At 43.6% G+C, this 12,894-nt stretch overlaps 1 protein-coding gene across 1 annotated transcript in view; it reads left to right on the plus strand.

Moving 5' to 3' along the window:
- The window catches only part of ATOH8 (atonal bHLH transcription factor 8), a 26,163-nt gene extending 24,148 nt beyond the window's left edge, over nt 1-2,015 (plus strand). The window contains exon 3 of the mRNA XM_039366730.1: nt 880-2,015. Within this exon, the coding sequence (XP_039222664.1) occupies nt 880-885 (6 nt within the window). The 3' untranslated portion in view covers nt 886-2,015. The remainder of the gene's footprint in view (nt 1-879) is intronic.
- The last annotated feature ends 10,879 nt before the right edge of the window (nt 2,016-12,894 follow it).

A 12,894-nucleotide genomic window follows, 5' to 3' on the forward strand; every position in this document is an offset into this window, starting at 1 on the left:
AATAGAATAGAATGACAGAGTTGGAAGGGACCTTGGAGGTCATCTAGTCCAATCCCTGCTTAGGCAAGAAACCCTATATCATTTCAGCCAAATGGCTGTCCGGTCTTTTCTTAAAAACTTCCAGTGTTGGAGCCCCCACAACTTCTGGAGGCGAGTTGTTCCACTGATTACTTGTTCTATCAGGAAATTTCTCCTTAGTTCTAGGTTGCTTCTCTCCTTGATGAGTTTCCATCCGTTGCTCCTTGTCCTGCCTTCAGGTGCTTTGGGGAACAGGTTGACCCCCCCTTCTTCATGACAGCCCCCAAGATATTGGAACCCTGATATCATGTGATGAAAAAGGCTCCACGCTTGCTTAGGTACAGGCAGTCCTCAACTTACAACAGTTCATTTAGTGACCGTTAGAAGTTACAACAGTACTGCAAAAAAAAGTTTTTCATACTTACATCTCGCTAAGTTTCCTGTTTTTTTCAGATAATAATCATCTAAAGTACGAGTGGTGGAGATGAAAAAAAAACTGGTTACTCTTTCCTTATGCTATCCTGGCTAGAGTTAACCACAACTTGATGAGCTGAGGTGTGTGTAATCAATTCAGAAGGAGAAGGCTTGCTGCTAAACAATTGGGATTGTTAGTTATGTCCATCCAACTCGCTTATCTCCAGCTGACATTCCATAGATGCAAAGTTAAGTACGCCGAAGACCATGGCAACAATGAGTGTTTCTACTTTTAGTTGACTGCTTCATCGCGGTGAAGGACGTCATGTTCTTCACAGATCTTCCAACTTATTTATGGAGTGCAGGGACACCAGTGCCAAATAAAAGGCTGTCAAATAACCGGGATTCCACATTCCGTTTCTTTGATTCTGTCGCCTTTTATTTCAGGAATGATGACCGAAGGGTGGATTGAGCAGAAGAACCGAGCAGTTATTTCTCCTATCTTCTCAAAAGTAGCCAAGTTCCCGTGGGAGAAAGCAGAAAGCATCTGTCATTTGAAGAACGGCTATGGAAACACTCTGGGTGTGACATCCTTTTGGAGAAGATCGAGGCCTTTTCTTTTGTCATGTCTTCTTCGGCCAATCTTGTGTTAGTATCTCCCGCTGCTCCTTTAGGAAAGACCATCCGCTTTGTAATGACATTGCTAGTGCCAAAGAACTGGTTGTGTTTCTGTATAATCTCAAACCCAGAGATTACAATCTGTACGTTCTGTAAATTGCAATAGCCAGCAGTATAAATCAGGGGTCTGCTGAGAGGTGGAAGAAGTCGTGGTTGCTTTCGGTGGGCTACACATTCAAAATGGGCAAGTGTGCGTAGAGGAAAGGGTTGGCAAAGCCTGATTAAAGTGGTGGCTACGGAGCTGGCCAAGCTTCCTGTAAATAAAACGGCAAAGTTTTCTGTAAATAAGTAACAGTCCTACCTATTTGAAAACTGGAGCCCTAAAATCATCAAGGAGCAATCTGCATGTCGGGTGGGAAAGACCAGATCCACATGGGAAAGTCCAATCAAATTGATTTATCGCTAAAAAAAGTCAACGCACAAGAATGTTTTTAACCTGCTTGGAGTTAGATCAGGATCAGTGGAATTCAAGGGAGATTGGATTAAGTCCATCTGTGGCGACGTAGAGATTCTAGACTGATTGCTTTTTTGACTCCCCCCCCCTCAAGTTCTGCCGCTCCTTTTCCTACACGGCGCTATTGTTCCACACATTTCTTTTCCCGCTTCACCTTTACCAAATTTGGCTTATTTAAAAGAGCCAGATTTTTACAAAGGATGATTTCTTTCTATTTTTTTTCTTAAAAAACAAAAAACACCATTTAACCTGATCGATTACAATGTATATTATCAAAGAAAAGGAAGCTTAAATTGCCAGTGTCAATTAGCAGAATATTCCAGAAAGCTTTATAATGTCAACGTTTTGAATTTCGGAAATGCTCGCGCCTGCGTCATGCAAAGGCATTTGAATACTCTGCTGTATATTTCACTTCAAATTGAAGTAAAAACGAAAAAAATGTATACAGAAACTCGCTCGGCATACGCAAGTTTTATAAATAATGCATGCCGTGCGTGAGACATCTGCTTGTAATGAAGGATATAATGCGGTGATACGGTAAAATAAGGCAGCCTTTTGAAGGAAAGATTGCTGGATTTGGGGCAAAAAGACGAAGCACAATAGCTGTCCACTGCAGCTAAATTTAACCAGCTGTTATTTCAGTATAAAGTATTTGCGCTTCGTTTTCATTAACGAAGTTGAGCTGAAGAGAGATTGTGGTGAGATCTTACAAGCCTATAACTCTTTTTCCTATTTGGAGCAGCAAGATCTCCCATTCTTTGAATTTTAGTCCTAAATACAGGTTGTTCTCGACTTGCAAGGGCATGGAAAAAAGGTGATTTACAACTGGTTCCTCACACTTAAACTGGCACGTATTAACTGGCACGCATTAACAATGGTTGCAGCTTCCTGGGGGGGGGGTATCCTGTGATCCCCATTTGCAACATTCCCAGACGGCTTCCAATAAGAGGGGGGAGTCAGATTTGTTTAATGACCGTGTGATTCCCTCTTAACGACCGCATGGAATCGCTTAGCAAAAATGGCGAAAACAATGCTCAAAAAATTGGGTGCAACCCATGCACCGCGGCCTTGCTTAGCCGTGGAAATTCTGCTTTTCTATCATGACTGTAAATTGAGGATTACTGCATTTAATGGTGGGCTCGTGGCTGCTCATTCTTCACTGAAAGATTTCTACACAATTTCATTCTTCCAGCTCAGAGGTCCCCCAACCTTTTGGGCACCAGGGACCAGTTCTGTGGAGAGAGGTTTTTCCACGGACTGCAGGGTGTGTGGTTTTGTGTGCTGCCTGCATCCCGTGGATGGGGCTTCGCTTGTTTGAGCGGAAGAATGTGGTGAATCCCTAGTCCAGTGGTTCTCAACCTTTTTAATGCCGCGACCCCCAACCGGTCGTAAGTCAAGGACTACTCAACCGGTCGTAAGTCGAGGACCACTCAACTGGTGCACAACTGTTTGCAGAATGGGACTTTTGGCGGGCTCAGCAGGGCGGAGACAGCCTGGACAATTCCTATTGGCTTTGGAAAGCCAATAAAATTAGACTCTATTCAAGAGAGTCTATTCTATTGGCTTTCAAAAGCCAATAGAATAAAAGGGAGTAGCATAGCTAAGGAAAAGGGGGAAAAAAATGGCGGACTGCGTTGTTTGGTGACCCCCGTGAAATGGTCATTCGACCCCAAATGGGGTCCCGACCCACAGGTTGAGAACCACTGCCCTAGAGCATATGGTCAAAGGATGCACCACACAGAGGTCTATTTGTATCTTAAATTTTGCTTTTCTATCCAAACCTATGGGCAACATCTGACTGGATGCATGCATTAACCTTATGATCTAGATAGAAGGATACTCTGCTCAACTTACATTCTGAGGCTTGTGGACAGCTCTGGACTAAATTCTCCCTCCCCCCCCTTTTTTTTTTTTTAAACCCTATTCAATATTTTGAGGTGGCATTTGAGGAGCCATGCATGCTCACAAAATGCAAATACTCTTCTTCAAAGCAGTTGCTTTCCCCCTGTAAACCACGGGCTACTGGAATCCAGTCAAAAGTTTTACGGTCCTTCAAATGGAGATTGGAGCCAGTGAGGAAATACTAAAATGCAAGTATATACAACTTCTGTCTGTGACGGGCAGAGAAATTCCATGAAAATTAGCAACTCAGCAGTGGAATAAAGTTATCTCCGATGGGAAGGTTGGGAAGTGGCTTCTTATTTGTTGCAAGAAACAATGGCATTGTTACCCGAGAAGATTTAGGATCTTTAAATAAATGTTGAAGGTTTCCTTACCGGCCAAGTATTTAATTAACAACAGACCATAATTTCAAGAGGTTATGCACTCCAAGGAGTTTATGCTAGGGGGGGGGGGGGAATCCATGCCTGTTTTCAAATGTTAAGTGCTGCGTATATGTGTCCAGTTAACATTCTGGAATCACCATGTCAAGTGTTTTTATCTTTTCGTTTTTAAAATTATATGTATGCCAAGGTTAGGAAGGAAGTTCCAAATATTTTCAAAGTGTAATCCATCAGTAAATTTCATTGCCCGTTTCCAGGAATTTCTCCCCCTCCCCAATCAAGCATGAAAGATCAGGTCCAATTAAACTGATTTATTGCCCAGAATTTATTGCTTAGGAATCTTCTAAACCAGTGGTTCTCAACCTTTTTAATGCCGCGACCCCCTAACCGGTCGTAAGTCGAGGACTACTCAACCAGTCGTAAGTCGAGGACTACTCAACTGGTGCAGCACCGTTTGCAGAATGGGACTTTTGGTGGGCTCAGCAGGGCAGAGACAGCCTGGACAATTCCTATTGGCTTTGGAAAGCCAATAGAATTAGACTCTATTCAAGAGAGTCTATTCGATTGGCTTTCAAAAGCTAATATAATAAAAGGGAGTAGCACAGCTAAGGAAAAGGGGGGGAAAATGGCGGACAGCCTTGTTTGGCGACCCCTGTGAAATGGTCGTTCGACCCCAAATGGGGTCCCGACCCACAGGTTGAGAACCACTGTTCTAAACCAATAGTGGGCACCTGCTTGGAGTTAGATCAGAATCAATGGAACCAAGGGGTTCGTTTACGGCTACGTAGGTATTCTAGGCTGGTTCCTCCTTTGACTCCATCCCCACCAGGTTCTGCCACTGCGTCTCCTACACCCCACTGGTTAAATGATTCCAGTTGGTGGGGTCTTTGGAATTCAAGGAACAATTTATTGTGCCACACCACAAGTCACCTGGGTTAGTTTATTAAACATAGGATATTTCCAGGTCAGGCATTGCAAAAGCAGAATACTCACCAGGGGAGACTTCCGATTAAATCCCACCCTCTCCTGATTTAGCCAGGGAGTGGGGCAAAAACATCAAGATGGCGGCCACAACTGTGAGTTTGAAACTCATCTTTTCTTCCTCCAAACGTTCCTGGAACGTTTTAAGTCAGGGATCTTCAAACTTGGCCGCTTTGTGGACTTCAACTCCCAGAATTCCTGAGCCAGCCATGCTGAGGGGAAAGGGAGAGGTTTCCAAGCTGAGCCAGGCTGGCTCAGGAATTCTGGGAGTTGAAGTCCACCAGTCATAAAAGAGCCAAGGTTGCCTACCCCTGGCCTAGTCCATTGTTTCTCCACCTCAACAACTTTAAGATGGGTGGACTCCAACTCCCAGAATTCCTGAGCCAGCCATGCTGAGGGGAAAGGGAGAGGTTTCCAAGCTGAGCCATGGCTGGCTGAGGAATTCTGGGAGTTGAAGTCCACGAGTCATAAAAGAGCCAAGGTTGCCTACCCTTGCCCTAACCCTACACCATTCCAGACAAGTGGCTGTCCAATCTCTTCTCAAAAACCTCCAGTGATGAAGCACCCACAACTTCTGGAGGGAAGGGGTTCCCCTGAGCTTCAAGGAGTTAGAGGTGCAGGGTGGTAGCCCTGTTCCGATATTTGACAAGGGTGATATGGAAGAAATTCAAGAGCAGCCAGGACAGATCTGGATAACCACCTGGCCAAAATGTTGTAGAGGTCCTGCACCCAGTTAAAAACCAAGGTTTTTAAAGAAGAGACTAGACAGTCACTTATTTGAAATGGTATAGGTTCTCTGCTTGAGCAGGGGGGGGGCTAGACTAGAAGATCTCCAAGATCCCTTCCAGCTCTATTCTATTCTATTCTGTTCTATTCTATTCCCTATTCTATTCTACTCTACTCTATATACTCTACTCTACTCTATTCCATTCTATTCTTCATTCCTTCTGTTTTATTCTGTTCTATTCTGTTCTATTTCTATTCTATTCTATTCCTATTTCTATTCTTATTTCTATTCTATTCTTATTTCTATTCTATTCTTATTTTCTATTCTATTCTTATTTCTATTCTTCTATTCTATTCCCTATTCTAGTCAATTCCATATTCTATTCCCTATTCTACTATACTCTATATAGTCTACATTCCATTCTTCATTCCTTCTATTCTTCATTCCTTCTGTTCTATTTATCTATTCCTATTCTATTCTATTCTTATTTCTATTCTATTCTCCATATTTTCTGTTCTATTCTATTCTTCATTCCTATTCTATTCTATTCTTATTTCTATTCAATTCCTATTTTATTCTCATTTTCTATTCTATTCTGTTCTATTCTATTCCCTTTCTCTATTCTTTTCTATTCTATTCCATTCCATTCTTCATTCCTTCTATTCTATTCTATTCTAAAATATTTTAACTTTGCAAATGTTACAGCCCAGAAACTTGAGTTAACAGCCCAACAGCGCCACCTGGTGTCTGTTTTGCCACATAACCGAAGAGAGACTCAAAACACGAGATAAGAGGAATAGCAGACCTTGGAAGGGACCTTGGAGGTCTTCTAGTCCAACCCCCCCCCCACTTAGGCTCGCGACTCTACACCAAAGGGTTGTCCAATCTCTTCTTAAAAACCTCCAGTGATGGAGCACCCACCACTTCTGGAGGTGTTAACCTCTGAAGTACCTAAAGCACTTTTGAGCAATCTGTCTGCTGAGGTAATGTTAGTGCAGGAAAAAACGTTTTCATCTGCTCCAAATCTACCTTTCTGATCTTCCTGAAGGAGCTGAACGTGCAGGAGGCAGCAATAGTTTCTCCTTAAGAGGTCCCCATCTTACTCAAGCCTCTTCTTCCTACTGTTCCAGCCAAATCCTGGAAATACTAGTCTGGGTCTTCTCTCTTCGGGGAGGGAAATGGATCCTTTGATGGTCTTCCTCACTGGAGGATCTCACACTTAGATATGGGCCAGTGGGCCATGCCCTGACCGTTAGTCTGAAGCTTAGAGGCAAGAAAAAGGCAATTCACCAGTGGTTCTCAACCTTTTCAATGCTGCGACCCCCAACCGGTCGTAAGTCGAGGACTACTCAACTGGTGCAGCACCGTTTGCAGAATGGGACTTTTGGCGGGCTCAGCAGGGCAGAGACAGCCTGGACAATTCCTACTGGCTTTTGAAAGCCAATAGAATTAGACTCTATTCAAGAGAGTCTATCCTATTGGCTTTCAAAAGCCAATAGAATAAAAGGGAGTAGCACAGCTAAGGAAAAGGGGAAAAAAATGGCGGACTGCGTTGTTTGGTGACCCCCGTGAAATGGTCGTTCGACCCCAAATGGGGTCCCGACCCACAGGTGGAGAACCACTGCATTAGACTGAACTGGCTGAAGGAGATGGTTGCAGGGTTCCAGCCTTGAACTGGGGAAGTGACTTTGGCCGTTTGGGGTACTAGACACCCTGACTTTTAGTAAAAATGGTGGGGGAGGAAGAGGAAGGAAGGAGGATAAGGAGAAGGGAAGGGGAGGGGAGGAGAAGAGGAGGACGAGGAGGAGATGAAGAAGATCTTCTTCCAAGGTGATCACAATAACTATTGAGAGAAGATAAACATGGATTGTTTTCCCCAGACATGGAAACAATGCTCTTGAAGAATTGAAAACAAGATGATGATGGTGATATTCAAGGAGGAGGAGGAGGAGGAGGAGAAGGGAGGAGGAGGAGGAGGAGGAGGAGGAGGAGGAGGAGGAGGAGGAGGAGGAGGAGGAGGAGGAGGAGGAGATGAAGATCTTCTTCCAGGGTGATCACGATAACTATTGAGAGAAGATAAACGTGGATTGTTTTCCCCAGACATGGAAACAATGCTCTTGAATTGAAAACAAGATGATGATGGTGATGATGATGAGGAGGAGGAGGAGGAGAACTTTTAGAGAAACAAGAGCATCTTTCCTGGGAAACCAACCATGTCCACTTCAACCAAGCCAACGTTTGGACTCTTCCAGGATCATTTTCTTTCCCTGAGCCCCAATCTGGGGCATCCACGTTCTCACCTGCCTTCAGGTGGGATAGCCCTAATTCAGCACACATGAGCCAAAGCACCTGCTTTGAGGGGTGAAACGAGAAATGAATTTGGGCACTTTGAGGCTGGATGGCAGCCCTCCCTGGCTGTTTCCGGGCTTGCTATCTGCCTTTTTCTCTGGAAAGGAACTCTGGTCTGCGGTTATGTTTCTACTTCCTTCTCCATGTCTGTAATCGTAGTTAATTCAGTTGACAGTTTTTCTTGCTTATTGGTCCTTATAAAGTTTAAATTTATGTTGTTCTGAAACGCAGGAGGCGTACTGTTGCTCTGACCTAACCTATGCGTTGCTCTTATTTTTCTGCAAAGGGGTCGGTCTCTGGGAAGCTGTTTGTTTAAAAAGAAAATCGGGAAAGAATCCTGGAGGAAGCAGACTTTCAAAACGTTTTAACGTCTACCCATTGTCGGGCCCAAAGCATCAGGATCGGGCATGAAGTTCCAGTTCAGAAGATTTTACACTTTAATTAGCTGATTAGCAAAAAGCTCCTCTATTTCCTCTGCTCGGTTGGGTGTCCTGTAGTCTCCGCCTACAGCAATGTCGTTCTTTTCCCTCCTTTTATATTAAGCCAAATGCATAAAAGGAGGCTTTGGTCCTTGTTTTGATGCATTTCTGTAGATAACATCGTGGTCTCTTACAAAGAAAGCAATTCTGCCTCCTCTCGTTAGGGTTTTTTTTTTCTCTTTTGAACAAAGTATATCTTTCTATCAGTACACTGCAATCATGGCTTTCATCCCACATAATAACAATATCACACCTGTCCTCTTGTACTAGGACTTTTAAGTTCACCCTGTTTGTTCCTCCTACTTTGAGCATTAGGTGTTTATCTGAGACCTTTATGCCAGTCCCCGCATTTATATAGATAGAGCTGGAAGGGACCTTGGAGGTCTTCTAGTCCAGCCCCCTGCTCAAGCAGGAGAACCTATACCAGGGGTAGGCAACCTCGGCTCTTTTATGACTCATGGACTTCAACTCCCAGAATTCCTGAGTCAGCTCAGGAATTCTGGGAGTTGAAGTCCATGAGTCATAAAAGAGCCGAGGTTGCCTACCCCTGACCTATACCATCTCAGACAAGTGACTGTCCAGTCTCTTCTTAAAAACTTCCAGTGTTGGAGCATTCACCGCTTCTGGAGGCAGGCTGTTCCACTGGTTAATTGTCCTCACTGTCGGGAAGTTTCTCCTTAATTCTAGGTTGCTTCTATAATAACAATAAAGTTGGAAGGACCTTGGAGGTCATCTAGTCCAACCCCCTGCTCAGGCAGGAAACCCTATACCATTTCGGAAAAATGGCTGTCCAATCTCTTCTTAAAAACTTCCAGTGTTGGAGCATTCACCGCTTCTGGAGGCAGGCTGTTCCACTGGTTAATTGTTCTCACGGTCAGGAAGTTTCTCCTTAGTTCTAGGCTGCTTCTCTCCTTGATTAGTTTCCACCCGTTGCTTCTCGTCCTGCGTTCACATACTTTGGAGAATAGCTTGACTCCCTCTTCTTTGGGGCAACCCCTGAGATACTGGAAAGCTGCCATCATGTCTCCCCTATTTCTTCTCTTCTTTAGACTAGCCAAACCCAAGTCCCACAGCCGTTTTTCACATTTGCTTCCCACATCTCCCGTTTTCTATCTGAGGTAAAACCAAATTAATTTAGCTTTCTACCCCTGGGAGAGGCAGACAGGTGGTCCTCGGCATACGACCACAACGGAGCCCCAAATTTCTGTTGCTAAGCGAGACAGTTGTTAAGTGAGCTTTGCCTCATTTTGCGACCGTCCTGGCCACGGTTGTTAAGTCAGTCGCTTCAGTTGTTCAGTTCTTAAATGATTCTGGTTTCCCCCATTGACTTTGCTTGTCCAAAGGCTGCAAAAGGGGATCACGTGACCCCGGGCTCTTCAACCGTCATAAGTCCATGCCAGTTGCCAAGCCTCTGAATTTTGATCACGTGACCACGGGGATGCTGCAACAGTCGTAAGTGTGAAAAATGGTCCTAAGTCACTTTTTTCAGTGCTGTTGTAAACTCAGTCACTTGCCAGTTCTATAAGAACATTCCCCACCAGTTTAATCATCTCTCTTTTATTTAAACTTCCAGGTCATTCTTTCTTCGCACTTTCAGTTAAATAATCAAGATGAATTTATTTCTCTAGAAGCAACCAAATGTTGCTAACTTGTACGTAAACTTCGCCCACAAATGCTTATTAATAGTTGTTGTTAGGGCACAGTTTTGTGTTGTTCCTTTTTTTTGGGGGGGGAGGCACAGTTTACAAAGGCTAAAGATGATGCCCTGAGATCAACTTGGATTGAGGCTCCGAAGGTGCCTTTTCCAAGAGGCCACTGGACTTCGTTTTTCCTTGAGGGCGTTTCCCTTCTCATCCAAGAAGCTTTGTCGGTTCCGACAGAACTAAAGAAGCTTCTTGGATAGGAAGCGAAACGTCTTCAAGGAAAAAGAATGGAAGTCCAGTGGCCTCTTGAAAGAAACAGCTTTGGGACAACTGCGATCTGGGTGACTGAGAATCTCCATAGACATTTCTTCTTCTTGTGCCATATCCGTTATCGGACGTTGGCGATTATGTTGGCGATCCTGTTTTTATCAGCAGCCGCACAAAAAAGTGCTGCTGAGTTTTGTCCAAACCGGTCCCTTAGATTTGGAAGCCACGATGTTCTTCTTCTGCCTGGACCTCGTTTGCCTTCCATCTTTCCCTGGAGGATTAAATGGAGTATGCTGTGTTTTTTCTGGGTGTCGCATCACATGTCCGAAATATTCTAATTTTCGTTTTTTAATTGTGTTGATGATTTCCCTTGGCTTTCCCAGGCGGTGTATCACCTCCTCATTTCTGATCTTGTCAACCCAGCTTCTATGTAACAGCCGCCTGTCAATCCCCATTTCAAATGCTTCTAGTCTCTTCAGGTGGCCTTCTGTCAGAGGCCAACTCTCTACTCCATGGAGCAGGGTAGAAAAAATATAACATCTGAAGAGCCTGATTTTCACTCTTAGGCTTCTGTCGTGACTGCAGCAGACCTTTTTCATTTTGAAGAATGCTGTTCGAGCTTTCTCTATCCTTGTCTTCACTTCAGTGGTCACGTCCCAGCTTTCATGTAAATTAGAAACTAGGTGCGTGATCCTTTCAACTTTTTCTCATGGTATTCCTTCCGAATGTATTGGTGGTAAATTAACAGGTTGTTTGCTGACGACCATGATCTTGGTTTTTGAGGTGTTAAGCTTCAAGCCGTATTTTTCAGATATTTCTGTGACTCTGTTGATGAGGAACTGAAGGTCTTCATGCTCACGTGCAAGCAGAACTGTATCGTCAGCATATCTTAAAATGGTTGATCCAAACACCGTTTACTTTGATGCCAGCATCGATGTTCTCCAGTGCCTCATTAAAGATTGATGCGGAGTAGATATTGAACAAAAGTGGAGACAGAATACATCCCTGTCTGACCCTTTTTCGTATTTCTGCATCAACTGAGTATTTAGACTCATACATTAGCTAGAAAACTTCCTGGACAGAGAACAGGTGGATATCAGTTATACACACAGAGGTAAAATTTGGTTTAAATTACTGGAATGTCATTCTATCTCTGATCAAGACTGGAAACTTCTGTTAGTCCAAAGTAGGTTACAAATGGAGGTAACACAAGACAATCCGTTTGTCTGAGAGATACAGTTTATTTTTTTCGGACCCGATTCATCCTTAGCAAAGCATCTTCAATCTGTCCATGGAGGTTCTCCATCATTCAGGTCACCATTATCCCAAAGATGCTTTTTTCACGAAGCAACGGGACTTTCTTGTTTTTCTTTGAAGACGTTTCCCTTCTCATCCACAAAGCTTCTTCCGCTCTGACTGGATGGTGGGAGAATGGAAGGATTTATAATCCTTGCAGACAGCAGGTCATTTGCCTTCCTTTTAGAGAGCTGTTGACATCATCTATCTCCAGTCTACAACACAGTCCTTTTGGCAGTTCCAAGAAGGCTCCAAGCCCATTTGCATCCCTCAGGTGACCCTGAGGACACAGATAAACCTCCAAGAGGCCTCAACGACTCTCTAAAAGAAGGCAAAGGACCGGCAGTCTGCAAGAAGTATAAATCCTTCCCCACCAACTAGTCAGAGCTGAAGAAGCTTCTTGGATGAGAAGCGAAACGTCTTCAAAGGAAAAACAAGAAAGCCCAGTTGCCTCTTTTAAAAAAAAGCACCTTTGGGACAATCAGGACTTTGGATGATGGAGAACCTCTGGTTCTCCATTTTGCTTAGTTCTCAAGAGACGAGCACGCTGCGTGGAGCTGGTTAGCACCACAAAGACCCCCCCCCCACCTTTTCATTAACTTTTAATGAATGTTAACCTTCCTTTGCCTCTTACCTAAACTGTTTATATATTGTTTACGTTTTGATGTTTTACTTCTGCACCACCCAGCGTCCCTCTGGGAAGGAGACAGGCAGCTTCCAAATTTGGTAAACAAGTAAAAATTTGAAAACTTCCCAGCCGGTTTCTGACGAGCAAAATCAACGGAGGGAAGCTGGGTTCGCTTAAAAATGGCACAGGTTCGCTTAACATCGAAAGAAAGAAAGAAAGAAAGAAAGAAAGAAAGAAAGAAAGAAAGAAAGAAAGAAAGAAAGAAAGAAAGAAAGAAAGAAAGAAAGAAAGAAAGAAAGAAAGAAAGAAATAGAAAGAAAGAAAGAAATAGAAAGAAAGAATAGAAAGAATAGAAAGAAGAAATAGAAAGAAAGAAAGAAAGAAAGAAAGAAAGAAAGAAAGAAAGAAAAAGAAAGAAAGAAATAGAAAGAAAGAAAGAAGGAAGGAAGGAAGGAAGGAAGGAAGGAAGGAAGGAAGGAAGGAAGGAAGGAAGGAAGGAAGGAAGGAAGGAAGAGCTCATAAAATCAGGCGCAAGGGACTTAACAAGGCGCCCTGCTTAGTAGTGGAAGTTCTTGCCCTAATTGTGCTCATAAGTCAAGGACTACCGTAAGGAGTACGTGTCAAGATAAACCTGGGTTGTTTTTTGAGCACACTGACCCACATTTAAAAAAAGACACT

This window comes from Crotalus tigris, unplaced genomic scaffold (assembly GCF_016545835.1).
Source record: "Crotalus tigris isolate CLP2741 ecotype Arizona unplaced genomic scaffold, ASM1654583v1 scf7180000020351.1464749751:1500972, whole genome shotgun sequence".
NCBI classification, from domain to species: domain Eukaryota; kingdom Metazoa; phylum Chordata; class Lepidosauria; order Squamata; family Viperidae; genus Crotalus; species Crotalus tigris.